General features: G+C 47.2%; 2 protein-coding genes across 2 annotated transcripts in view; both read left to right on the top strand.

The window, feature by feature from the left end:
- LOC306963492 (uncharacterized protein) overlaps nucleotides 1-22690 on the top strand; it is a gene marked incomplete at both ends in the record, with an annotated part of 47142 nt that extends 24452 nt beyond the window's left edge. Inside the window, 2 exons of the mRNA XM_079557063.1 lie at nucleotides 20756-20902; nucleotides 21872-22690. Of these exons, the coding sequence (XP_079413189.1) occupies nucleotides 20756-20902; nucleotides 21872-22690 (966 nt within the window). The remainder of the gene's footprint in view (nucleotides 1-20755; nucleotides 20903-21871) is intronic.
- Nucleotides 22691-24105: 1415 nt separating this feature from the next.
- LOC306963491 (uncharacterized protein) lies at nucleotides 24106-27299 on the top strand (the record flags this gene model as incomplete). The annotated part of the gene is made up of 7 exons (XM_079557062.1): nucleotides 24106-24227; nucleotides 24361-24688; nucleotides 24772-25573; nucleotides 25665-25871; nucleotides 26292-26836; nucleotides 26983-27220; nucleotides 27274-27299. The coding sequence occupies 7 exons, from the start codon at nucleotides 24106-24108 to the stop codon at nucleotides 27297-27299; spliced, it is 2268 nt and encodes a 755-aa protein (XP_079413188.1).
- Nucleotides 27300-27708: the final 409 nt, after the last annotated feature.

Here is a 27708-nt window from a genome sequence, read left to right as displayed (position 1 = left end):
TTGGTGCATCCTAAATGGTTACCGTCAGCTGTCATATTGTGCACCCATTAAATGATCAGTGGGTCCCCTGGCCCACTTGGCCCACTTCATCACGCAAGGTTATAAAAGGTGTTTTGTCCGGAGGTAAGTGCAGAGCATCGACATGAGAATGTCATTTGTTTGCTGTCTGACGTTTCCTATTGGCTTCCTCAAGTTAAGAGCGCGCGCAGTTTTCAGAACGACTACTGAAAAGGCACTGCTGGGATTTGAACCCAGGATCTCCTGTTTACTAGACAGGCGCTTTGACCAACTAAGCCACAGCGCCACAAGACTGAGCACACGTTCCCATCGTTGAGTGAGTTAATACCAAGAAGTGGGCCGATTTCCCATTTTGCAGTTTCCAAATTAGCTCATACGTTCACCTTGCAGTGTCTTATGGCTAAACCCCAAGAAGCAAGGGTTCAATTGGCAATACTCTATCAACTACAGTGGACAATGGTCTTGATGTTGCGTTTTTGCAGTTAGTTTTGCTGGATTACTTTTAGTCCGATCGGTTCCGACTGCATTGGAATTATCTGTTCATGAGCATAAAGCGCATGAAATGCAACTGCTAAAAAAGACACTTTGGGAATTCAACAAATGAAATTGTCTGCTCTGCAGACATGCTCTTTGCTCAGCCAGGCCAACACACCACAATCTGTGTACCAATATCCCGTCACGCCAATTCTTTGAATCAAGAGGAGTACAATCAGTGGCCATCCAAAATAAGAGGGAAATGGCCTACCGTCCCTGGGTGGGCTCGAACCACCAACCTCTCGGTTAACAGCCGAACGCGCTGGCCGATTGCGCCACAGAGACACAGTGTTGATCACTGTACATACTTTGAACATCAAAACTTTCATGAGTCAAATTGATTTTTGGAATCCTGGCTGCCTTGGGCTTCTTGCTAAAGACATCGTGAGACCGAGACAGCTACAAACTGTGGAGAATGAGGGCATTGATCCCTCTACCTCTCGCATGCTAAGCGAGCGCTCTACCATTTGAGCTAATTCCCCTCTTCTTGGTGCATCCTAAAAGGTTCCCATCAGCTGTCTTTTTGTACACCCATTAAATGAACATTGGATCGCCTTCCCCACTTAATCACGCAAGGTTATAAAAGCTCAGTTCGGGCTTCTTCTTTTGTCTGGAGTTAAGTGCATTGACATGGGAACGTCATAGGTTTGCTGTCTAATGTTTCATCTCTCCGTCCTCAATTTCTGAGCATGCACAGTTTTTCAGAACAACTACTGAAAAGGCACTGCTGGGATTTGAACCCAGGATCTCCTGTTTACAAGACAGGCGCTTTGACCAACTAAGCCACAGCGCCACGAGACTGAGCACACGTTCCCATCGTTGAATGAGTTAATACCAAGAAGTGGGCCGATTTCCCATTTTGCAGTTTCCAAATTAGCTCATACGTTCACCTTGCAGTGTCTTTTGGCAAAACCCCACGAAGCATGGATTCAATTGGCAATGCTCTATCAACGACAGTTGAAAATGGTCTTGATGTTGCGCTTTTACAGTTAGTTTACCTGGGTTACTTTTAGTCCAATGCACTGGAATGATCTTTTCATGAGCATAAAGCACATGAAATGCAACTGCTAAAAAAAGACTTTTTCGGAATTCAGTACCTGACTTGTCCGCTGTGCAGACATGCTTTTTGGCCAGCCAGGCCACAACACCACAATCTGTGTTCCAATAGCGCGTCACGCCAATTCTTTGAATCAAGAGGAGTACAATCAGTGGCCATCCAAAATAAGAGGGAAATGGCCTACCGTCCCTGGGTGGGCTCGAACCACCAACCTCTCGGTTAACAGCCGAGCGCACTGGCCGATTGCGCCACAGAGACATTGTGCTTGGCACTGTACATACTTTTGACATCACATCTTTCATGAGTAAAGTTCATTTTAAGATTCCGGTTGAATTGGGCTTCCCACTAAAGTCATTGTGAGCCCCAGAGAGCTGCAAACTGTGGAGAATGAGGGCATCGATCCCTCTACCTCTCGCATGCTAAGCGAGCGCTCTACCATTTGAGCTAATTCCCCTCTGGTTGGTGCATCCAAAATGGTTACCGTCAGCTGTCATGTTGTGCACCCATTAAATGATGAGTGGGTCCCCTGGCCCACTTGGCCCACTTCATCACGCAAGGTTATAAAAGGTGTTTTGTCCGGAGGTAAGTGCAGAGCATCGACATGAGAATGTCATTTGTTTGCTGTCTGACGTTTCCTATTGGCTTCCTCAAGTTAAGAGCGCGCGCAGTTTTCAGAACGACTACTGAAAAGGCACTGCTGGGATTTGAACCCAGGATCTCCTGTTTACTAGACAGGCGCTTTGACCAACTAAGCCACAGCGCCACAAGACTGAGCACACGTTCCCATCGTTGAGTGAGTTAATACCAAGAAGTGGGCCGATTTCCCATTTTGCAGTTTCCAAATTAGCTCATACGTTCACCTTGCAGTGTCTTATGGCTAAACCCCAAGAAGCAAGGGTTCAATTGGCAATACTCTATCAACTACAGTGGACAATGGTCTTGATGTTGCGTTTTTGCAGTTAGTTTTCCTGGATTACTTTTAGTCCGATCGGTTCCGACTGCATTGGAATTATCTGTTCATGAGCATAAAGCGCATGAAATGCAACTGCTAAAAAAGACACTTTGGGAATTCAACAAATGAAATTGTCTGCTCTGCAGACATGCTCTTTGCTCAGCCAGGCCAACACACCACAATCTGTGTACCAATATCCCGTCACGCCAATTCTTTGAATCAAGAGGAGTACAATCAGTGGCCATCCAAAATAAGAGGGAAATGGCCTAGCGTCCCTGGGTGGGCTCGAACCACCAACCTCTCGGTTAACGGCCGAACGCGCTGGCCGATTGCGCCACAGAGACACAGTGTTGATCACTGTACATACTTTGAACATCAAAACTTTCATGAGTCAAATTGATTTTTGGAATCCTGGCTGCCTTGGGCTTCTTGCTAAAGACATCGTGAGACCGAGACAGCTACAAACTGTGGAGAATGAGGGCATCGATCCCTCTACCTCTCGCATGCTAAGCGAGCACTCTACCATTTGAGCTATTTCGCCTCTTCTTGGTGCATCCTAAAAGGTTCCCATCAGCTGTCATATTGTGCACCCATTAAATGAACATTGGATCGCCTTCCCCACTTAATCACGCAAGGTTATAAAAGCTCAGTTCGGGCTTCTTCTTTTTTCTGGAGTTAAGTGCATTGACATGGGAACGTCATAGGTTTGCTGTCTAATGTTTCATCTCTCCGTCCTCAATTTCTGAGCATGCACAGTTTTTCAGAACAACTACTGAAAAGGCACTGCTGGGATTTGAACCCAGGATCTCCTGTTTACAAGACAGGCGCTTTGACCAACTAAGCCAGAGCGCCACGAGACTGCGCACACGTTCCCATCGTTGAATGAGTTAATACCAAGAAGTGGACCGATTTCCCATTTTGCAGTTTCCAAATTAGCTCATACGTTCACCTTGCAGTGTCTTATGGCTAAACCCCAAGAAGCAAGGGTTCAATTGGCAATACTCTATCAACTACAGTGGACAATGGTCTTGATGTTGCGTTTTTGCAGTTAGTTTTCCTGGATTACTTTTAGTCCGATCGGTTCCGACTGCATTGGAATTATCTGTTCATGAGCATAAAGCGCATGAAATGCAACTGCTAAAAAAGACACTTTGGGAATTCAACAAATGAAATTGTCTGCTCTGCAGACATGCTCTTTGCTCAGCCAGGCCAACACACCACAATCTGTGTACCAATATCCCGTCACGCCAATTCTTTGAATCAAGAGGAGTACAATCAGTGGCCATCCAAAATAAGAGGGGAATGGCCTACCGTCCCTGGGTGGGCTCGAACCACCAACCTCTCGGTTAACAGCCGAACGCGCTGGCCGATTGCGCCACAGAGACACAGTGTTGATCACTGTACATGCTTTGAACATCAAAACTTTCATGAGTCAAATTGATTTTTGGAATCCTGGCTGCCTTGGGCTTCTTGCTAAAGACATCGTGAGACCGAGACAGCTACAAACTGTGGAGAATGAGGGCATCGATCCCTCTACCTCTCGCATGCTAAGCGAGCGCTCTACCATTTGAGCTAATTCCCCTCTTCTTGGTGCATCCTAAAAGGTTCCCATCAGCTGTCTTTTTGTACACCCATTAAATGAACATTGGATCGCCTTCCCCACTTAATCACGCAAGGTTATAAAAGCTCAGTTCGGGCTTCTTCTTTTGTCCGGAGTTAAGTGCATTGACATGGGAACGTAATAGGTTTGCTGTCTAATGTTTCATCTCTCCGTCCTCAATTTCTGAGCATGCACAGTTTTTCAGAACAACTACTGAAAAGGCACTGCTGGGATTTGAACCCAGGATCTCCTGTTTACAAGACAGGCGCTTTGACCAACTAAGCCACAGCGCCACGAGACTGAGCACACGTTCCCATCGTTGAATGAGTTAATACCAAGAAGTGGGCCGATTTCCCATTTTGCAGTTTCCAAATTAGCTCATACGTTCACCTTGCAGTGTCTTTTGGCAAAACCCCACGAAGCATGGATTCAATTGGCAATGCTCTATCAACGACAGTTGAAAATGGTCTTGATGTTGCGCTTTTACAGTTAGTTTACCTGGGTTACATTTAGTCCAATGCACTGGAATGATCTTTTCATGAGCATAAAGCACATGAAATGCAACTGCTAAAAAAAGACTTTTTCGGAATTCAGTACCTGACTTGTCCGCTGTGCAGACATGCTTTTTGGCCAGCCAGGCCACAACACCACAATCTGTGTTCCAATAGCGCGTCACGCCAATTCTTTGAATCAAAAGGAGTACAATCAGTGGCCATCCAAAATAAGAGGGAAATGGCCTACCGTCCCTGGGTGGGCTCGAACCACCAACCTCTCGGTTAACAGCCGAGCGCGCTGGCCGATTGCGCCACAGAGACATTGTGCTTGGCACTGTACATACTTTTGACATCACATCTTTCATGAGTAAAGTTCATTTTAAGATTCCGGTTGAATTGGGCTTCCCACTAAAGTCATTGTGAGCCCCAGAGAGCTGCAAACTGTGGAGAATGAGGGCATCGATCCCTCTACCTCTCGCATGCTAAGCGAGCGCTCTACCATTTGAGCTAATTCCCCTCTGGTTGGTGCATCCAAAATGGTTACCGTCAGCTGTCATATTGTGCACCCATTAAATGATCAGTGGGTCCCCTGGCCCACTTGGCCCACTTCATCACGCAAGGTTATAAAAGGTCTTTTGTCCGGAGGTAAGTGCAGAGCATCGACATGAGAATGTCATTTGTTTGCTGTCTGACGTTTCCTATTGGCTTCCTCAAGTTAAGAGCGCGCGCAGTTTTCAGAACGACTACTGAAAAGGCACTGCTGGGATTTGAACCCAGGATCTCCTGTTTACTAGACAGGCGCTTTGACCAACTAAGCCACAGCGCCACAAGACTGAGCACACGTTCCCATCGTTGAGTGAGTTAATACCAAGAAGTGGGCCGATTTCCCATTTTGCAGTTTCCAAATTAGCTCATACGTTCACCTTGCAGTGTCTTATGGCTAAACCCCAAGAAGCAAGGGTTCAATTGGCAATACTCTATCAACTACAGTGGACAATGGTCTTGATGTTGCGTTTTTGCAGTTAGTTTTGCTGGATTACTTTTAGTCCGATCGGTTCCGACTGCATTGGAATTATCTGTTCATGAGCATAAAGCGCATGAAATGCAACTGCTAAAAAAGACACTTTGGGAATTCAACAAATGAAATTGTCTGCTCTGCAGACATGCTCTTTGCTCAGCCAGGCCAACACACCACAATCTGTGTACCAATATCCCGTCACGCCAATTCTTTGAATCAAGAGGAGTACAATCAGTGGCCATCCAAAATAAGAGGGAAATGGCCTACCGTCCCTGGGTGGGCTCGAACCACCAACCTCTCGGTTAACAGCCGAACGCGCTGGCCGATTGCGCCACAGAGACATTGTGCTTGGCACTGTACATAGTTTTGACATCACATCTTTCATGAGTAAAGTTCATTTTAAGATTCCGGTTGAATTGGGCTTCCCACTAAAGTCATTGTGAGCCCCAGAGAGCTGCAAACTGTGGAGAATGAGGGCATCGATCCCTCTACTTCTCGCATGCTAAGCGAGCGCTCTACCATTTGAGCTAATTCCCCTCTGGTTGGTGCATCCAAAATGGTTACCGTCAGCTGTCATATTGTGCACCCATTAAATGATCAGTGGGTCCCCTGGCCCACTTGGCCCACTTCATCACGCAAGGTTATAAAAGGTCTTTTGTCCGGAGGTAAGTGCAGAGCATCGACATGAGAATGTCATTTGTTTGCTGTCTGACGTTTCCTATTGGCTTCCTCAAGTTAAGAGCGCGCGCAGTTTTCAGAACGACTACTGAAAAGGCACTGCTGGGATTTGAACCCAGGATCTCCTGTTTACTAGACAGGCGCTTTGACCAACTAAGCCACAGCGCCACAAGACTGAGCACACGTTCCCATCGTTGAGTGAGTTAATACCAAGAAGTGGGCCGATTTCCCATTTTGCAGTTTCCAAATTAGCTCATACGTTCACCTTGCAGTGTCTTATGGCAAAACCCCAAGAAGCAAGGGTTCAATTGGCAATACTCTATCAACTACAGTGGACAATGGTCTTGATGTTGCGTTTTTGCAGTTAGTTTTGCTGGATTACTTTTAGTCCGATCGGTTCCGACTGCATTGGAATTATCTGTTCATGAGCATAAAGCGCATGAAATGCAACTGCTAAAAAAGACACTTTGGGAATTCAACAAATGAAATTGTCTGCTCTGCAGACATGCTCTTTGCTCAGCCAGGCCAACACACCACAATCTGTGTACCAATATCCCGTCACGCCAATTCTTTGAATCAAGAGGAGTACAATCAGTGGCCATCCAAAATAAGAGGGGAATGGCCTACCGTCCCTGGGTGGGCTCGAACCACCAACCTCTCGGTTAACAGCCGAACGCGCTGGCCGATTGCGCCACAGAGACACAGTGTTGATCACTGTACATACTTTGAACATCAAAACTTTCATGAGTCAAATTGATTTTAGGAATCCTGGCTGCCTTGGGCTTCTTGCTAAAGACATCGTGAGACCGAGACAGCTACAAACTGTGGAGAATGAGGGCATCGATCCCTCTACCTCTCGCATGCTAAGCGAGCGCTCTACCATTTGAGCTAATTCCCCTCTGGTTGGTGCATCCAAAATGGTTACCGTCAGCTGTCATATTGTGCACCCATTAAATGATGAGTGGGTCCCCTGGCCCACTTGGCCCACTTCATCACGCAAGGTTATAAAAGGTGTTTTGTCCGGAGGTAAGTGCAGAGCATCGACATGAGAATGTCATTTGTTTGCTGTCTGACGTTTCCTATTGGCTTCCTCAAGTTAAGAGCGCGCGCAGTTTTCAGAACGACTACTGAAAAGGCACTGCTGGGATTTGAACCCAGGATCTCCTGTTTACTAGACAGGCGCTTTGACCAACTAAGCCACAGCGCCACAAGACTGAGCACACGTTCCCATCGTTGAGTGAGTTAATACCAAGAAGTGGGCCGATTTCCCATTTTGCAGTTTCCAAATTAGCTCATACGTTCACCTTGCAGTGTCTTATGGCTAAACCCCAAGAAGCAAGGGTTCAATTGGCAATACTCTATCAACTACAGTGGACAATGGTCTTGATGTTGCGTTTTTGCAGTTAGTTTTGCTGGATTACTTTAAGTCCGATCGGTTCCGACTGCATTGGAATTATCTGTTCATGAGCATAAAGCGCATGAAATGCAACTGCTAAAAAAGACACTTTGGGAATTCAACAAATGAAATTGTCTGCTCTGCAGACATGCTCTTTGCTCAGCCAGGCCAACACACCACAATCTGTGTACCAATATCCCGTCACGCCAATTCTTTGAATCAAGAGGAGTACAATCAGTGGCCATCCAAAATAAGAGGGGAATGGCCTACCGTCCCTGGATGGGCTCGAACCACCAACCTCTCGGTTAACAGCCGAACGCGCTGGCCGATTGCGCCACAGAGACACAGTGTTGATCACTGTACATACTTTGAACATCAAAACTTTCATGAGTCAAATTGATTTTTGGAATCCTGGCTGCCTTGGGCTTCTTGCTAAAGACATCGTGAGACCGAGACAGCTACAAACTGTGGAGAATGAGGGCATTGATCCCTCTACCTCTCGCATGCTAAGCGAGCGCTCTACCATTTGAGCTAATTCCCCTCTTCTTGGTGCATCCTAAAAGGTTCCCATCAGCTGTCTTTTTGTACACCCATTAAATGAACATAGGATCGCCTTCCCCACTTAATCACGCAAGGTTATAAAAGCTCAGTTCGGGCTTCTTCTTTTGTCTGGAGTTAAGTGCATTGACATGGGAACGTCATAGGTTTGCTGTCTAATGTTTCATCTCTCCGTCCTCAATTTCTGAGCATGCACAGTTTTTCAGAACAACTACTGAAAAGGCACTGCTGGGATTTGAACCCAGGATCTCCTGTTTACAAGACAGGCGCTTTGACCAACTAAGCCACAGCGCCACGAGACTGAGCACACGTTCCCATCGTTGAATGAGTTAATACCAAGAAGTGGGCCGATTTCCCATTTTGCAGTTTCCAAATTAGCTCATACGTTCACCTTGCAGTGTCTTTTGGCAAAACCCCACGAAGCATGGATTCAATTGGCAATGCTCTATCAACGACAGTTGAAAATGGTCTTGATGTTGCGCTTTTACAGTTAGTTTACCTGGGTTACTTTTAGTCCAATGCACTGGAATGATCTTTTCATGAGCATAAAGCACATGAAATGCAACTGCTAAAAAAAGACTTTTTCGGAATTCAGTACCTGACTTGTCCGCTGTGCAGACATGCTTTTTGGCCAGCCAGGCCACAACACCACAATCTGTGTTCCAATAGCGCGTCACGCCAATTCTTTGAATCAAGAGGAGTACAATCAGTGGCCATCCAAAATAAGAGGGAAATGGCCTACCGTCCCTGGGTGGGCTCGAACCACCAACCTCTCGGTTAACAGCCGAGCGCACTGGCCGATTGCGCCACAGAGACATTGTGCTTGGCACTGTACATACTTTTGACATCACATCTTTCATGAGTAAAGTTCATTTTAAGATTCCGGTTGAATTGGGCTTCCCACTAAAGTCATTGTGAGCCCCAGAGAGCTGCAAACTGTGGAGAATGAGGGCATCGATCCCTCTACCTCTCGCATGCTAAGCGAGCGCTCTACCATTTGAGCTAATTCCCCTCTGGTTGGTGCATCCAAAATGGTTACCGTCAGCTGTCATATTGTGCACCCATTAAATGATGAGTGGGTCCCCTGGCCCACTTGGCCCACTTCATCACGCAAGGTTATAAAAGGTGTTTTGTCCGGAGGTAAGTGCAGAGCATCGACATGAGAATGTCATTTGTTTGCTGTCTGACGTTTCCTATTGGCTTCCTCAAGTTAAGAGCGCGCGCAGTTTTCAGAACGACTACTGAAAAGGCACTGCTGGGATTTGAACCCAGGATCTCCTGTTTACTAGACAGGCGCTTTGACCAACTAAGCCACAGCGCCACAAGACTGAGCACACGTTCCCATCGTTGAGTGAGTTAATACCAAGAAGTGGGCCGATTTCCCATTTTGCAGTTTCCAAATTAGCTCATACGTTCACCTTGCAGTGTCTTATGGCTAAACCCCAAGAAGCAAGGGTTCAATTGGCAATACTCTATCAACTACAGTGGACAATGGTCTTGATGTTGCGTTTTTGCAGTTAGTTTTGCTGGATTACTTTTAGTCCGATCGGTTCCGACTGCATTGGAATTATCTGTTCATGAGCATAAAGCGCATGAAATGCAACTGCTAAAAAAGACACTTTGGGAATTCAACAAATGAAATTGTCTGCTCTGCAGACATGCTCTTTGCTCAGCCAGGCCAACACACCACAATCTGTGTACCAATATCCCGTCACGCCAATTCTTTGAATCAAGAGGAGTACAATCAGTGGCCATCCAAAATAAGAGGGGAATGGCCTACCGTCCCTGGATGGGCTCGAACCACCAACCTCTCGGTTAACAGCCGAACGCGCTGGCCGATTGCGCCACAGAGACACAGTGTTGATCACTGTACATACTTTGAACATCAAAACTTTCATGAGTCAAATTGATTTTTGGAATCCTGGCTGCCTTGGGCTTCTTGCTAAAGACATCGTGAGACCGAGACAGCTACAAACTGTGGAGAATGAGGGCATTGATCCCTCTACCTCTCGCATGCTAAGCGAGCGCTCTACCATTTGAGCTAATTCCCCTCTTCTTGGTGCATCCTAAAAGGTTCCCATCAGCTGTCTTTTTGTACACCCATTAAATGAACATTGGATCGCCTTCCCCACTTAATCACGCAAGGTTATAAAAGCTCAGTTCGGGCTTCTTCTTTTGTCTGGAGTTAAGTGCATTGACATGGGAACGTCATAGGTTTGCTGTCTAATGTTTCATCTCTCCGTCCTCAATTTCTGAGCATGCACAGTTTTTCAGAACAACTACTGAAAAGGCACTGCTGGGATTTGAACCCAGGATCTCCTGTTTACAAGACAGGCGCTTTGACCAACTAAGCCACAGCGCCACGAGACTGAGCACACGTTCCCATCGTTGAATGAGTTAATACCAAGAAGTGGGCCGATTTCCCATTTTGCAGTTTCCAAATTAGCTCATACGTTCACCTTGCAGTGTCTTTTGGCAAAACCCCACGAAGCATGGATTCAATTGGCAATGCTCTATCAACGACAGTTGAAAATGGTCTTGATGTTGCGCTTTTACAGTTAGTTTACCTGGGTTACTTTTAGTCCAATGCACTGGAATGATCGTTTCATGAGCATAAAGCACATGAAATGCAACTGCTAAAAAAAGACTTTTTCGGAATTCAGTACCTGACTTGTCCGCTGTGCAGACATGCTTTTTGGCCAGCCAGGCCACAACACCACAATCTGTGTTCCAATAGCGCGTCACGCCAATTCTTTGAATCAAGAGGAGTACAATCAGTGGCCATCCAAAATAAGAGGGAAATGGCCTACCGTCCCTGGGTGGGCTCGAACCACCAACCTCTCGGTTAACAGCCGAGCGCACTGGCCGATTGCGCCACAGAGACATTGTGCTTGGCACTGTACATACTTTTGACATCACATCTTTCATGAGTAAAGTTCATTTTAAGATTCCGGTTGAATTGGGCTTCCCACTAAAGTCATTGTGAGCCCCAGAGAGCTGCAAACTGTGGAGAATGAGGGCATCGATCCCTCTACCTCTCGCATGCTAAGCGAGCGCTCTACCATTTGAGCTAATTCCCCTCTGGTTGGTGCATCCAAAATGGTTACCGTCAGCTGTCATATTGTGCACCCATTAAATGATGAGTGGGTCCCCTGGCCCACTTGGCCCACTTCATCACGCAAGGTTATAAAAGGTGTTTTGTCCGGAGGTAAGTGCAGAGCATCGACATGAGAATGTCATTTGTTGGCTGTCTGACGTTTCCTATTGGCTTCCTCAAGTTAAGAGCGCGCGCAGTTTTCAGAACGACTACTGAAAAGGCACTGCTGGGATTTGAACCCAGGATCTCCTGTTTACTAGACAGGCGCTTTGACCAACTAAGCCACAGCGCCACAAGACTGAGCACACGTTCCCATCGTTGAGTGAGTTAATACCAAGAAGTGGGCCGATTTCCCATTTTGCAGTTTCCAAATTAGCTCATATGTTCACCTTGCAGTGTCTTATGGCTAAACCCCAAGAAGCAAGGGTTCAATTGGCAATACTCTATCAACTACAGTGGACAATGGTCTTGATGTTGCGTTTTTGCAGTTAGTTTTCCTGGATTACTTTTAGTCCGATCGGTTCCGACTGCATTGGAATTATCTGTTCATGAGCATAAAGCGCATGAAATGCAACTGCTAAAAAAGACACTTTGGGAATTCAACAAATGAAATTGTCTGCTCTGCAGACATGCTCTTTGCTCAGCCAGGCCAACACACCACAATCTGTGTACCAATATCCCGTCACGCCAATTCTTTGAATCAAGAGGAGTACAATCAGTGGCCATCCAAAATAAGAGGGAAATGGCCTACCGTCCCTGGGTGGGCTCGAACCACCAACCTCTCGGTTAACAGCCGAACGCGCTGGCCGATTGCGCCACAGAGACACAGTGTTGATCACTGTACATACTTTGAACATCAAAACTTTCATGAGTCAAATTGATTTTTGGAATCCTGGCTGCCTTGGGCTTCTTGCTAAAGACATCGTGAGACCAAGACAGCTACAAACTGTGGAGAATGAGGGCATCGATCCCTCTACCTCTCGCATGCTAAGCGAGCGCTCTACCATTTGAGCTAATTCCCCTCTTCTTGGTGCATCCTAAACGGTTCCCATCAGCTGTCATATTGTGCACCCATTAAATGAACATTGGATCACCTTCCCCACTTAATCACGCAAGGTTATAAAAGCTCAGTTCGGGCTTCTTCTTTTGTCTGGAGTTAAGTGCATTGACATGGGAACGTCATAGGTTTGCTGTCTAATGTTTCATCTCTCCGTCCTCAATTTCTGAGCATGCACAGTTTTTCAGAACAACTACTGAAAAGGCACTGCTGGGATTTGAACCCAGGATCTCCTGTTTACAAGACAGGCGCTTTGACCAACTAAGCCAGAGCGCCACGAGACTGAGCACACGTTCCCATCGTTGAATGAGTTAATACCAAGAAGTGGGCCGATTTCCCATTTTGCAGTTTCCAAATTAGCTCATACGTTCACCTTGCAGTGTCTTTTGGCAAAACCCCACGAAGCATGGATTCAATTGGCAATGCTCTACCAACGACAGTTTCAACGACAGTTGAAAATGGTCTTTATGTTGCGCTTTTACAGTTAGTTTACCTGGGTTACTTTTAGTCCAATGGGTTCCGACTGCACTGGAATGATCTTTTCATGAGCATAAAGCACATGAAATGCAACTGCTAAAAAAAGACTTTTTCGGAATTCAGTACCTGACTTGTCCGCTGTGCAGACATGCTTTTTGGCCAGCCAGGCCACAACACCACAATCTGTGTTCCAATATCGCGTCACGCCAATTCTTTGAATCAAGAGGAGTACAATCAGTGGCCATCCAAAATAAGAGGTAAATGGCCTACCGTCCCTGGGTGGGCTCGAACCACCAACCTCTCGGTTAACAGCCGAGCGCGCTGGCCGATTGCGCCACAGAGACATTGTGCTCGGCACTGTACATACTTTTGACATCACATCTTTCATGAGTAAAGTTCATTTTAAGATTCCGGTTGAATTGGGCTTCCCACTAAAGTCACTGTGAGCCCCAGAGAGCTGCAAACTGTGGAGAATGAGGGCATCGATCCCTCTACCTCTCGCATGCTAAGCGAGCGCTCTACCATTTGAGCTAATTCCCCTCTGGTTGGTGCATCCTAAATGGTTACCGTCAGCTGTCATATTGTGCACCCATTAAATGATCAGTGGGTCCCCTGGCCCACTTGGCCCACTTCATCACGCAAGGTTATAAAAGGTCTTTTGTCCGGAGGTAAGTGCAGAGCATCGACATGAGAATGTCATTTGTTTGCTGTCTGACGTTTCCTATTGGCTTCCTCAAGTTAAGAGCGCGCGCAGTTTTCAGAACGACTACTGAAAAGGCACTGCTGGGATTTGAACCCAGGATCTCCTGTTTACTAGACAGGCGCTTTGACCAACTAAGCCACAGCGCCACAAGACTGAGCACACATTCCCATCGTTGAGTGAGTTAATACCAAGAAGTGGGCCGATTTCCCATTTTGCAGTTTCCAAATTAGCTCATACGTTCACCTTGCAGTGTCTTATGGCAAAACCCCAAGAAGCAAGGGTTCAATTGGCAATACTCTATCAACTACAGTGGACAATGGTCTTGATGTTGCGTTTTTGCAGTTAGTTTTGCTGGATTACTTTTAGTCCGATCGGTTCCGACTGCATTGGAATTATCTGTTCATGAGCATAAAGCGCATGAAATGCAACTGCTAAAAAAGACACTTTGGGAATTCAACAGATGAAATTGTCTGCTCTGCAGACATGCTCTTTGCTCAGCCAGGCCAACACACCACAATCTGTGTACCAATATCCCGTCACGCCAATTCTTTGAATCAAGAGGAGTACAATCAGTGGCCATCCAAAATAAGAGGGGAATGGCCTACCGTCCCTGGGTGGGCTCGAACCACCAACCTCTCTGTTAACAGCCGAACGCGCTGGCCGATTGCGCCACAGAGACACAGTGTTGATCACTGTACATACTTTGAACATCAAAACTTTCATGAGTCAAATTGATTTTTGGAATCCTGGCTGCCTTGGGCTTCTTGCTAAAGACATCGTGAGACCGAGACAGCTACAAACTGTGGAGAATGAGGGCATCGATCCCTCTACCTCTCGCATGCTAAGCGAGCGCTCTACCATTTGAGCTAATTCCCCTCTTCTTGGTGCATCCTAAAAGGTTCCCATCAGCTGTCTTTTTGTACACCCATTAAATGAACATTGGATCGCCTTCCCCACTTAATCACGCAAGGTTATAAAAGCTCAGTTCGGGCTTCTTCTTTTGTCTGGAGTTAAGTGCATTGACATGGGAACGTCATAGGTTTGCTGTCTAATGTTTCATCTCTCCGTCCTCAATTTCTGAGCATGCACAGTTTTTCAGAACAACTACTGAAAAGGCACTGCTGGGATTTGAACCCAGGATCTCCTGTTTACAAGACAGGCGCTTTGACCAACTAAGCCACAGCACCACGAGACTGAGCACACGTTCCCATCGTTGAATGAGTTAATACCAAGAAGTGGGCCGATTTCCCATTTTGCAGTTTCCAAATTAGCTCATACGTTCACCTTGCAGTGTCTTTTGGCAAAACCCCACGAAGCATGGATTCAATTGGCAATGCTCTATCAACGACAGTTGAAAATGGTCTTTATGTTGCACTTTTACAGTTAGTTTACCTGGGTTACTTTTAGTCCAATGGATTCCGACTGCACTGGAATGATCTTTTCATGAGCATAAAGCACATGAAATGCAACTGCTAAAAAAAGACTTTTTCGGAATTCAGTACCTGACTTGTCCGCTGTGCAGACATGCTTTTTGGCCAGCCAGGCCACAACACCACAATCTGTGTTCCAATAGCGCGTCACGCCAATTCTTTGAATCAAGAGGAGTACAATCAGTGGCCATCCAAAATAAGAGGGAAATGGCCTACCGTCCCTGGGTGGGCTCGAACCACCAACCTCTCGGTTAACAGCCGAGCGCGCTGGCCGATTGCGCCACAGAGACATTGTGCTTGGCACTGTACATACTTTTGACATCACATCTTTCATAAGTAAAGTTCATTTTAAGATTCCGGTTGAATTGGGCTTCCCACTAAAGTCATTGTGAGCCCCAGAGAGCTGCAAACTGTGGAGAATGAGGGCATCGATCCCTCTACCTCTCGCATGCTAAGCGAGCGCTCTACCATTTGAGCTAATTCCCCTCTGGTTGGTGCATCCAAAATGGTTACCGTCAGCTGTCATATTGTGCACCCATTAAATGATGAGTGGGTCCCCTGGCCCACTTGGCCCACTTCATCACGCAAGGTTATAAAAGGTGTTTTGTCCGGAGGTAAGTGCAGAGCATCGACATGAGAATGTCATTTGTTTGCTGTCTGACGTTTCCTATTGGCTTCCTCAAGTTAAGAGCGCGCGCAGTTTTCAGAACGACTACTGAAAAGGCACTGCTGGGATTTGAACCCAGGATCTCCTGTTTACTAGACAGGCGCTTTGACCAACTAAGCCACAGCGCCACAAGACTGAGCACACGTTCCCATCGTTGAGTGAGTTAATACCAAGAAGTGGGCCGATTTCCCATTTTGCAGTTTCCAAATTAGCTCATACGTTCACCTTGCAGTGTCTTATGGCTAAACCCCAAGAAGCAAGGGTTCAATTGGCAATACTCTATCAACTACAGTGGACAATGGTCTTGATGTTGCGTTTTTGCAGTTAGTTTTGCTGGATTACTTTTAGTCCGATCGGTTCCGACTGCATTGGAATTATCTGTTCATGAGCATAAAGCGCATGAAATGCAACTGCTAAAAAAGACACTTTGGGAATTCAACAAATGAAATTGTCTGCTCTGCAGACATGCTCTTTGCTCAGCCAGGCCAACACACCACAATCTGTGTACCAATATCCCGTCACGCCAATTCTTTGAATCAAGAGGAGTACAATCAGTGGCCATCCAAAATAAGAGGGGAATGGCCTACCGTCCCTGGATGGGCTCAAACCACCAACCTCTCGGTTAACAGCCGAACGCGCTGGCCGATTGCGCCACAGAGACACAGTGTTGATCACTGTACATACTTTGAACATCAAAACTTTCATGAGTCAAATTGATTTTTGGAATCCTGGCTGCCTTGGGCTTCTTGCTAAAGACATCGTGAGACCGAGACAGCTACAAACTGTGGAGAATGAGGGCATTGATCCCTCTACCTCTCGCATGCTAAGCGAGCGCTCTACCATTTGAGCTAATTCCCCTCTTCTTGGTGCATCCTAAAAGGTTCCCATCAGCTGTCTTTTTGTACACCCATTAAATGAACATTGGATCGCCTTCCCCACTTAATCACGCAAGGTTATAAAAGCTCAGTTCGGGCTTCTTCTTTTGTCTGGAGTTAAGTGCATTGACATGGGAACGTCATAGGTTTGCTGTCTAATGTTTCATCTCTCCGTCCTCAATTTCTGAGCATGCACAGTTTTTCAGAACAACTACTGAAAAGGCACTGCTGGGATTTGAACCCAGGATCTCCTGTTTACAAGACAGGCGCTTTGACCAACTAAGCCACAGCGCCACGAGACTGAGCACACGTTCCCATCGTTGAATGAGTTAATACCAAGAAGTGGGCCGATTTCCCATTTTGCAGTTTCCAAATTAGCTCATACGTTCACCTTGCAGTGTCTTTTGGCAAAACCCCACGAAGCATGGATTCAATTGGCAATGCTCTACCAACGACAGTTTCAACGACAGTTGAAAATGGTCTTTATGTTGCGCTTTTACAGTTAGTTTACCTGGGTTACTTTTAGTCCAATGGGTTCCGACTGCACTGGAATGATCTTTTCATGAGCATAAAGCACATGAAATGCAACTGCTTAAAAAAGACTTTTTCGGAATTCAGTACCTGACTTGTCCGCTGTGCAGACATGCTTTTTGGCCAGCCAGGCCACAACACCACAATCTGTGTTCCAATATCGCGTCACGCCAATTCTTTGAATCAAGAGGAGTACAATCAGTGGCCATCCAAAATAAGAGGTAAATGGCCTACCGTCCCTGGGTGGGCTCGAACCACCAACCTCTCGGTTAACAGCCGAACGCGCTGGCCGATTGCGCCACAGAGACACAGTGTTGATCACTGTACATACTTTGAACATCAAAACTTTCATGAGTCAAATTGATTTTTGGAATCCTGGCTGCCTTGGGCTTCTTGCTAAAGACATCGTGAGACCGAGACAGCTACAAACTGTGGAGAATGAGGGCATCGATCCCTCTACCTCTCGCATGCTAAGCGAGCGCTCTACCATTTGAGCTAATTCCCCTCTTCTTGGTGCATCCTAAAAGGTTCCCATCAGCTGTCTTTTTGTACACCCATTAAATGAACATTGGATCGCCTTCCCCACTTAATCACGCAAGGTTATAAAAGCTCAGTTCGGGCTTCTTCTTTTGTCTGGAGTTAAGTGCATTGACATGGGAACGTCATAGGTTTGCTGTCTAATGTTTCATCTCTCCGTCCTCAATTTCTGAGCATGCACAGTTTTTCAGAACAACTACTGAAAAGGCACTGCTGGGATTTGAACCCAGGATCTCCTGTTTACAAGACAGGCGCTTTGACCAACTAAGCCAGAGCGCCACGAGACTGAGCACACGTTCCCATCGTTGAATGAGTTAATACCAAGAAGTGGACCGATTTCCCATTTTGCAGTTTCCAAATTAGCTCATACGTTCACCTTGCAGTGTCTTATGGCTAAACCCCAAGAAGCAAGGGTTCAATTGGCAATACTCTATCAACTACAGTGGACAATGGTCTTGATGTTGCGTTTTTGCAGTTAGTTTTCCTGGATTACTTTTAGTCCGATCGGTTCCGACTGCATTGGAATTATCTGTTCATGAGCATAAAGCGCATGAAATGCAACTGCTAAAAAAGAGACTTTGGGAATTCAACAAATGAAATTGTCTGCTCTGCAGACATGCTCTTTGCTCAGCCAGGCCAACACACCACAATCTGTGTACCAATATCCCGTCACGCCAATTCTTTGAATCAAGAGGAGTACAATCAGTGGCCATCCAAAATAAGAGGGGAATGGCCTACCGTCCCTGGATGGGCTCGAACCACCAACCTCTCGGTTAACAGCCGAACGCGCTGGCCGATTGCGCCACAGAGACACAGTGTTGATCACTGTACATACTTTGAACATCAAAACTTTCATGAGTCAAATTGATTTTTGGAATCCTGGCTGCCTTGGGCTTCTTGCTAAAGACATCGTGAGACCGAGACAGCTACAAACTGTGGAGAATGAGGGCATTGATCCCTCTACCTCTCGCATGCTAAGCGAGCGCTCTACCATTTGAGCTAATTCCCCTCTTCTTGGTGCATCCTAAAAGGTTCCCATCAGCTGTCTTTTTGTACACCCATTAAATGAACATTGGATCGCCTTCCCCACTTAATCACGCAAGGTTATAAAAGCTCAGTTCGGGCTTCTTCTTTTGTCTGGAGTTAAGTGCATTGACATGGGAACGTCATAGGTTTGCTGTCTAATGTTTCATCTCTCCGTCCTCAATTTCTGAGCATGCACAGTTTTTCAGAACAACTACTGAAAAGGCACTGCTGGGATTTGAACCCAGGATCTCCTGTTTACAAGACAGGCGCTTTGACCAACTAAGCCAGAGCGCCACGAGACTGAGCACACGTTCCCATCGTTGAATGAGTTAATACCAAGAAGTGGACCGATTTCCCATTTTGCAGTTTCCAAATTAGCTCATACGTTCACCTTGCAGTGTCTTATGGCTAAACCCCAAGAAGCAAGGGTTCAATTGGCAATACTCTATCAACTACAGTGGACAATGGTCTTGATGTTGCGTTTTTGCAGTTAGTTTTCCTGGATTACTTTTAGTCCGATCGGTTCCGACTGCATTGGAATTATCTGTTCATGAGCATAAAGCGCATGAAATGCAACTGCTAAAAAAGACACTTTGGGAATTCAACAAATGAAATTGTCTGCTCTGCAGACATGCTCTTTGCTCAGCCAGGCCAACACACCACAATCTGTGTACCAATATCCCGTCACGCCAATTCTTTGAATCAAGAGGAGTACAATCAGTGGCCATCCAAAATAAGAGGGAAATGGCCTACCGTCCCTGGGTGGGCTCGAACCACCAACCTCTCGGTTAACAGCCGAACGCGCTGGCCGATTGCGCCACAGAGACATTGTGCTTGGCACTGTACATAGTTTTGACATCACATCTTTCATGAGTAAAGTTCATTTTAAGATTCCGGTTGAATTGGGCTTCCCACTAAAGTCATTGTGAGCCCCAGAGAGCTGCAAACTGTGGAGAATGAGGGCATCTATCCCTCTACTTCTCGCATGCTAAGCGAGCGCTCTACCATTTGAGCTAATTCCCCTCTGGTTGGTGCATCCAAAATGGTTACCGTCAGCTGTCATATTGTGCACCCATTAAATGATCAGTGGGTCCCCTGGCCCACTTGGCCCACTTCATCACGCAAGGTTATAAAAGGTCTTTTGTCCGGAGGTAAGTGCAGAGCATCGACATGAGAATGTCATTTGTTTGCTGTCTGACGTTTCCTATTGGCTTCCTCAAGTTAAGAGCGCGCGCAGTTTTCAGAACGACTACTGAAAAGGCACTGCTGGGATTTGAACCCAGGATCTCCTGTTTACTAGACAGGCGCTTTGACCAACTAAGCCACAGCGCCACAAGACTGAGCACACGTTCCCATCGTTGAGTGAGTTAATACCAAGAAGTGGGCCGATTTCCCATTTTGCAGTTTCCAAATTAGCTCATACGTTCACCTTGCAGTGTCTTATGGCAAAACCCCAAGAAGCAAGGGTTCAATTGGCAATACTCTATCAACTACAGTGGACAATGGTCTTGATGTTGCGTTTTTGCAGTTAGTTTTGCTGGATTACTTTTAGTCCGATCGGTTCCGACTGCATTGGAATTATCTGTTCATGAGCATAAAGCGCATGAAATGCAACTGCTAAAAAAGACACTTTGGGAATTCAACAAATGAAATTGTCTGCTCTGCAGACATGCTCTTTGCTCAGCCAGGCCAACACACCACAATCTGTGTACCAATATCCCGTCACGCCAATTCTTTGAATCAAGAGGAGTACAATCAGTGGCCATCCAAAATAAGAGGGGAATGGCCTACCGTCCCTGGATGGGCTCGAACCACCAACCTCTCGGTTAACAGCCGAACGCGCTGGCCGATTGCGCCACAGAGACACAGTGTTGATCACTGTACATACTTTGAACATCAAAACTTTCATGAGTCAAATTGATTTTTGGAATCCTGGCTGCCTTGGGCTTCTTGCTAAAGACATCGTGAGACCGAGACAGCGACAAACTGTGGAGAATGAGGGCATTGATCCCTCTACCTCTCGCTTGCGCCTGCTGCATTCTGATATTAGAGCAAAGTAAGCCCAAGTAAGCCCACAGGCAACCAATCAGCGCACGGCCTCATGCTCCCCTCGGGCCAATCACGTCGCGAGCTGGTGGGCTTACTTTCGACCAATCACGCTGCACCTCCCGGCTCCTTCATAAAGTCACGGAGGAAAGTGCGGAGATGTCATTCATCTGTCTGGACACCTTTAGCGATCGGTAAGTTTAAACATATTTACTTTTTTAACAGCTAAGTGTGTTAGACACGAAGGGTATCTTGTTGTTAGCAGCACATTAATGGTTGTTAGCAGCATGACATAGTTTTTGCGGAGAAAAACATCTATATTAACGATGCGTGGCGTCACTTCAATGCTTCCTAACGAGCTTTTTTATTACAAATATTGTGTTCATCACAAAGACAGTACATAATACTGACATTATCTGAGGTGTACATCCATGTTTTACCTGTTGGATGTGTGTTTTTAGCGCGCCTGAAGCGCCTAACGTAGCTACATGTATGCTGTAGTAATAATATTAATATGCATTATTTTCGTAATGTAATCTAGCACATTTAGCCTTCACGTTATATTGTGTGCGTTCCTGTAATCTCTGCTACAATTGCTAGACACAACAAAACGATTCATGCATGGCATTTGTTTAATGATTGTTAATAGTGTCATTAAATGATGTTACAGAATAATACAGTTACATCCCGCCTAAAAAAATGCGGGTGTATTTTGGGCGGGCTGGATGCTGTCAAGATGCTGATGGTGGTACAACGTAGCTAAATATGATAAGTCTGTACGGTATTTTAATATGAATTAATACTACTACAATTACTTAGTGACTCCAGGGCAGCAGTGGGTGACATTTGTAAATGAATAAAACCCATTTGTAAGTTATTTCAATGATGACAGGTTTTATAAATCCAGTGTTTCAATTATTAAATGTTTTACTGTCATGTACAGGCAGGGCTAGTCAAGACAGGTTTATTTGTAGAGCACAATTTGTAAACAAGGCCATTAAAAGGGATTCACAGTGGTATAAAATAACAATAATGTAGTAGTGCAGTACAGTGTAGTAAAATGCTTTCAGCTCTAATATGACAGCTATGTAACGTTCTGTTTATGCCTGTGTCCTTTCAGATTATGCACGCATATCCAGTTTTCCGCAAAACCTCGGAAGGTCGACTCCTCATGGGGCCAACTGAGGAGGCCAATAGGAGTGAGATCGTGGTGGCAGGGAGAGCCAGGTGTAAGGAGGAGGTCCTGGCTGAGGCCACTGCCTTTGTGAGGCAGAATCGAGGGAATCCTGGAGACGAGTTCTTGGTTCTGGCTCATTGCAAGATCCAGTTTGGGAAACACCAGGGCCAGCGGTTCCTGTGGCTGCTGGAGAACTCACTGGGGTATGCCGTGTATCTGGTCAGCAGCATCATGGGGGAGGAGGAGAGGGACAACCCGCTGTCGGCCAATAAACACCTGTTCCTTAGATACACCTCACAGATCAGGGAGATAGGGGAGGCTGTGGAGGTGCACCAGAGAAAACAGGCCATGCTGCAGGAGGCCCAGAGGACGGGAGACTCTGGTTGTCTGATGGTGGAGTTTGGTGACTTCAAGGGTAGGTCAATGAAGGAGGTGTATGAGGACCCAAGCAAGGAAGCCCGGGCTCTCATCAACTACCTCAAGAAGGCAAAGGCCAGGCCTAACACCAACATGGCCCTCTTCAAAGCATACGTGCTGAAGAGGCAGGCTCCAGCCCACCTGCCCACCACTCCTGTGCCCACTGCATCTGCCCCCTCTGCTGCTGTGCCCACTGCCACTGTGTCTGTTCCTCCTCCACCTGCTGCCACTCAGAGCAGGCCACTGCTGGCTGCCAATGTGAAGGCCCTGTTGGCGCGGGGGAAGCATTTGTCTGCTTCACAGCTGGCACAAAAGCTTTTGTCGCCAGCCAAACCCTGTAAGTGATTTGTAAGCTTTAAAATTATTACAGTGTATATGCAGTATGTATGTCTCACAACAAGACGTGTTTTGTTAACAGCTGTAGGACCACGTTGCCCTCCTGTGTCTGAGTCCGCAGCCCGGAGACGGCTCTTTACATCTGGTGAGTATCAGTTGATGCATACAGGTGAGTTTGTGACATGTGCTCAGTGTTTTATGTTATTTTACAGACTCTCCTGCTGGGGATTTTTTTGAGGAGGAAGATGACGAGGAGATGGCAACTGTAGCCTCACAAGCTGAGGGGCAACTTGCTCAAGGTATGTAAATCTCAAACAATATTTTACAAACAATTCTGTGACAACAGTATTTTTTATATGACATATGTTCTTTTATTTTGCAACACAGAGGAATGGCACTTCTCAGGTGTCAATCTACATTCACTCGTTTGAGTGAACATCTTCAAAGCAAAAAGAGAATTTAAAGGTGTATGTAAAAGGTTTTAACTTAATTTTTTGTCATAACCACTTACTAAAGCTCATTCTTGTCATCTCACACATTCCCCACTCCCCTTAGAGTAAGTGGCTGTTGTAGTTAGCAGCGCTTACAGTGCTTGGGCTGCTTTGCTTCACCTTTGGCTGATCCCATCTCCTTTTTCTTCTTGTATTTGTCCTAATGGTGCTTGGGTGAAAAACAGGATGATTTTCACTGCTTCCTCCCATCGTTTCATCATCATGTCGCCTGTCTACTAATCATACATGCTTTGTACGAAACCATGTAATCGCAGTAGCTGTCCAGCAGAGCTGAAAAAGTCATCTAATGAAAGTCTAATCCAATAAGATAATTATGTTGTGTCTTTTTACGCTCCAGTCACTGCGGCTTCGAGAGGCCCTGCCCTGGCCCCTGCTCCTGTCCCAGCTTGTGCTCCTGCCCTGGCCCCTGCCCCTGCCCCTGCTGCTGCGGCTGCTCGTGCTCGTGCTCCTGCCCCCGCTCCTGCTCCTGCTCCTGCTCCTGCCCCAGACCCTGCTCCTGCTCGTGCTCCTGCCCCAGACCCTGCTGCTGCTCCTGCTCCAGCATTGTGGACCCCTGGCCAGGTGTCCCATCCGCCCGCAGAGCTTCCAGTGCACTGGAACGAGCAGCTCCCATCTTTCCAGCAGGACTGGATCAGGAACACTCTGTTCAGGGCCAACACCAGAACAGGGAAGCCAGAGCTGACGCCACACCCCAATTTCTGGTGGTACCCTCCCCAGCCCCCAACCGTCTTCACCCAGCCCCCTGCCTCTCCTGATGTCTTCTTCTGCCGCCCTTTGTTCCTCTGGATGCCGCTGAAGATGTGGTCCATTCCACTCGTCTGTGTCCAGCCAGCCTGCAATAGCCACAAGCTGACAGCTGCAGGTATTTACCGCACTGTGCGCAAGGTCCTGGACATAGACGGGTGGTATGACATGGCCACAGAGTATCTGGAGTGCAAATGGTGCAAGAAGAAGTATCCAGCCTGGTCTGAAGACATCCTGGGACAGCTGGACATGGGACACCGCAGGAAATTCCCCGCCATTCTGACCTACAGGTAGAACACATTCATAATTAGACCAATGAACTGTAATGTGTTGTACTGCATACAATTGAATACATTGTTTTACTGACAGTAACATTGAAATAACAAGATGTGGCATTGAACAGAATTATTTGACTGTCTGTAGGTACTCGTGTGACTACCGTGTGGTCATTATGATGAGGGAGAGGACCCAGGGCAACAGCGTCACGCAGCTTCACAAGAAGCTACAGGAGCAGCACACAGCAGCGTGGTCACAGCGGACACTGGAGTACCTCACTGTCTGTGAGCCCTTCACAGACTCCTCCATCATTGAGCCTCCAGTGTTCTCTGCGCCCCCGCCCCTCCCACCCATCCCCAAACCCAAGTGGCTGCTGTCTGTGTACGCCAGGGACGTCCTCTCGCGGCTACCTGAGGTCAAGGCCAAAATTACATCGGCCTTTGGCTCTGTCCTCAAGATGGACTCCACTAAAAAGGTATAAAAAGTCAAGTTTGAATAATAATCATTTTTATTATCTTACATTATCTTACATTTGTTTTTCTACTGTTTTTTACATAGGTCACCAAAAAGCTGGCTGGCGCTGCTGCCAACACTGCTGGTTGGTGCACCAATGTGGGTAATGAGCACGGCCAGGTGTTGGTGTCAGTGCTCACAGCGGCAGAGGGACATGGATTGTGGCCCATGGCGGCGGGGCTCATGAAGAGGTACAGGGAGGCGGGAGTGGCACCGCCTGCCATCATGTATGTGGACAGAGACTGCTGCAGCCCGCACGGACAGTCGCAGGTCAGAGCCATGTTCGCAGAGTGGGATGAGCTCCAAGTGCGCCTGGACATCTGGCACTTCATGCGGCGCTTTGCGGCAGGTGTCATCACGGAGGCTCATCCGCTCTACGGCGCCTACATGACTCGGCTCTCCAGGTGCATCTTTGAGCTGGATCCACTTGACGTCGCTGCTCTTCGGCTGGCCAAGCAGGGGGAGCTACAGGCCAGAGGAGCTGGTCCAGTCTCAGAGAAGGCCCTGGACAAGCTGATCACCAGGAAGGAGTTGGCCCTGCACTGTCGTAAGCGGACCAGAGGAGTGGAGGAGACCACCAGGAGGATAAAGGCGCTCATTACAGAGATGGACAGTGAGAAGGGGAGGGACACTCTGGGCGTACCACTGCTGGACCACGAGCGCATCCAACAGGTCTGGATAGACCAGCAGAGGCACATCGCCTGTATTCAGGACCCAGAGGGCTTCCCTCTGTACCAGAAAACAGGCACCCTGAAGAAGGGTGGTGTGGAGCTCAGCTGCTACCGGTGCGCTCGTGGCTCCACCTCTTTGGAGTCTTTTCACCTCCATTTGAACCGCTTCATCCCAGGTAGGTTATAACTTAAAGGAAAATTTCAGTTTTAAATGATATTTGTTCTAAATACATCGCATGCATATATTTGACTTTATTTCACCTCTAGGGACCAGTGCCAGTGACGCGCATTTCCAGGCCTATCTCCTGGAAGGCCTGATGCGCTGGAACCAGGACCGTATGGATGAAGCGGTGGGGGGAAAGACTGACCTGAGGACCTACAGCAGTGCTGAGCGGGAGGCATTGGACCGGCTCAGCCGAAAAGTGCTGAAGGTGTCCCTGGATGAGCGCTATCAGCCTCCAGGGGCTTACACAGGTGAGAATTATTCATGTTAACTCAAACAAAAGATTATACGTTATACAGGTGTTTGAGAGTACATTTTTATACTTTATTTCAAATACTTCAACTATTGTTGGGAGTTATTTGTACTTTGTACAAGGCTTAATATTAGCCTTTATAGCCTAATTTCTTTCCTTGCTTTTACTAAAGTGAATTTGCTTTTTTTTGCATTTACACTTATTATTTTCTTCTTCAAATTTAGATGGTTATTTACGTTATTGTTTATTGGTCACTGGTAGGGGCTAATTGAAACATTAATGCCTTTTTGATCTGATAAACTGTAGCCTCAGTGGCCCTTTGAAAAGTTGGATTGTTTTTTTTTTTTCAGTTTGTTATGGACAAATAGCCTCTACAGCTATTATAATGTGATTGTGCTTTGCATGTGTTCTTTCGCAGGGGAGCTGCTCGGTATGGAGTATCTATACAGTCAGTCTGGGAAATCCCTGACTGTTATGGATAACCCGGAGGAGGAGGATCGGCTGGTGGAGCAGATGGACGATGAGGTGGTTCAGGATGAAGGCTTCGTTGAGGAGGAACCAGAGGACCTCACAGTGCCTGTCCTCTTTGACCCCACTGAGACTGTCCCAGTCCACAGCAGAGGGCCGCAGGTCTTCAACCCCTGTCCCTCCGCACCAGGACCATCCTCACTGCAGCCACCCACATCCAGCCAAGGACTGCAGCGCCCTGCTCAGCCTCCTCAGCAGCGCCCTGCTCTGCCTCCTCCGCAGTCTCCTCAGCAGCGCCCTGCTCTGCCTCTTCTACACCCTCCTCTGCAGTGCCTCCTCCGCAGTCTCCTCAGCAGTGCCCTGCTCAGCCTCCTCTACACCCTCCTCTGCAGCGCCCTGTTCACCTTCCTCAGCAGTCTCCGCAGTTGCGCCCAGCCCAGTCTCCTCTACAACCTCCTCTGCAGTCTCCGCCACAGCAGCCTTCTGTCCAGCCAAGTATTGCCTCTGGTCCTGCAACATCAACTGGGTCCAGTGTTGCAGACCAGGCTCCTGTAAGTAAGCTGCTCATTATTAGTTCATTTTTGCTTTTACACTCTGACATCTAACATGCTGTGCATTGTTATTGTAATACTTCCCTGCAGGCTCCTGTTCTTGGACCCGATGGCCTCGCGGGCTGGGATAAGGTGCAGGATCTGGCTGAGTACCTGGTGTCCCTCCGTCAGGCACTCTACCTGGACGAGCAGCAGGTCACAGAGGTCATCCGCCTGTGGACTGCTCTTCCTGATGGGGACAAGAAGAGGATCCACTATCAGCCCAGACACCAGCCCAAGCTGACCCATGGACGCTTCAAGCCGCCAAAAAACACAGGAGTGACACCGGGTGTGGAGAGTGTGAAGAGATGTCTGATCGGTCATCCTGGGGGGCCGGCTCAGTGGCCCAGCACCAGTCGCTTAGTTGAGGCCATGTGCATCAAACTTTGTGCACTGCACAAGTCCCCAACTAAAAAGGATGGAGTCCGTCTTCCTCGTTGGACCAAGGTGCTCAATGACTACCACCACATCCGAGACCTGGTGCTGAACTGCCACACTCTGATGGAGGCCACGTCACTTCAGCTGTTTGTGCTGAATCAAAGGACTCTCACTCAGTGGTAAGCACAATAGTTTTACACTGTCATTTGAAAGAAAGCTTGCAGTTATTTATAATAAATATTTTGTTTTTATTGCAGGTTTAATCGAAGGGAGAACACCCAGGAAGTGACTGTCCTCACCCAGGGTCTTGCTGCAGAAGACCGCTTCACTGTGGCCAGCTCACAGCTTCCTGCTCCACGGGAAAGGCTGGATGAGGCTCCGTCCACATCAGGGGCCCGG

This window comes from Gobius niger (genome assembly GCF_951799975.1).
Source record: "Gobius niger genome assembly, chromosome: 5".
Classification (NCBI taxonomy): domain Eukaryota; kingdom Metazoa; phylum Chordata; class Actinopteri; order Gobiiformes; family Gobiidae; genus Gobius; species Gobius niger.
The sequence above is the reverse complement of the archived record's forward strand: the minus strand, read 5'-3'. Positions and strand labels throughout refer to the sequence as shown.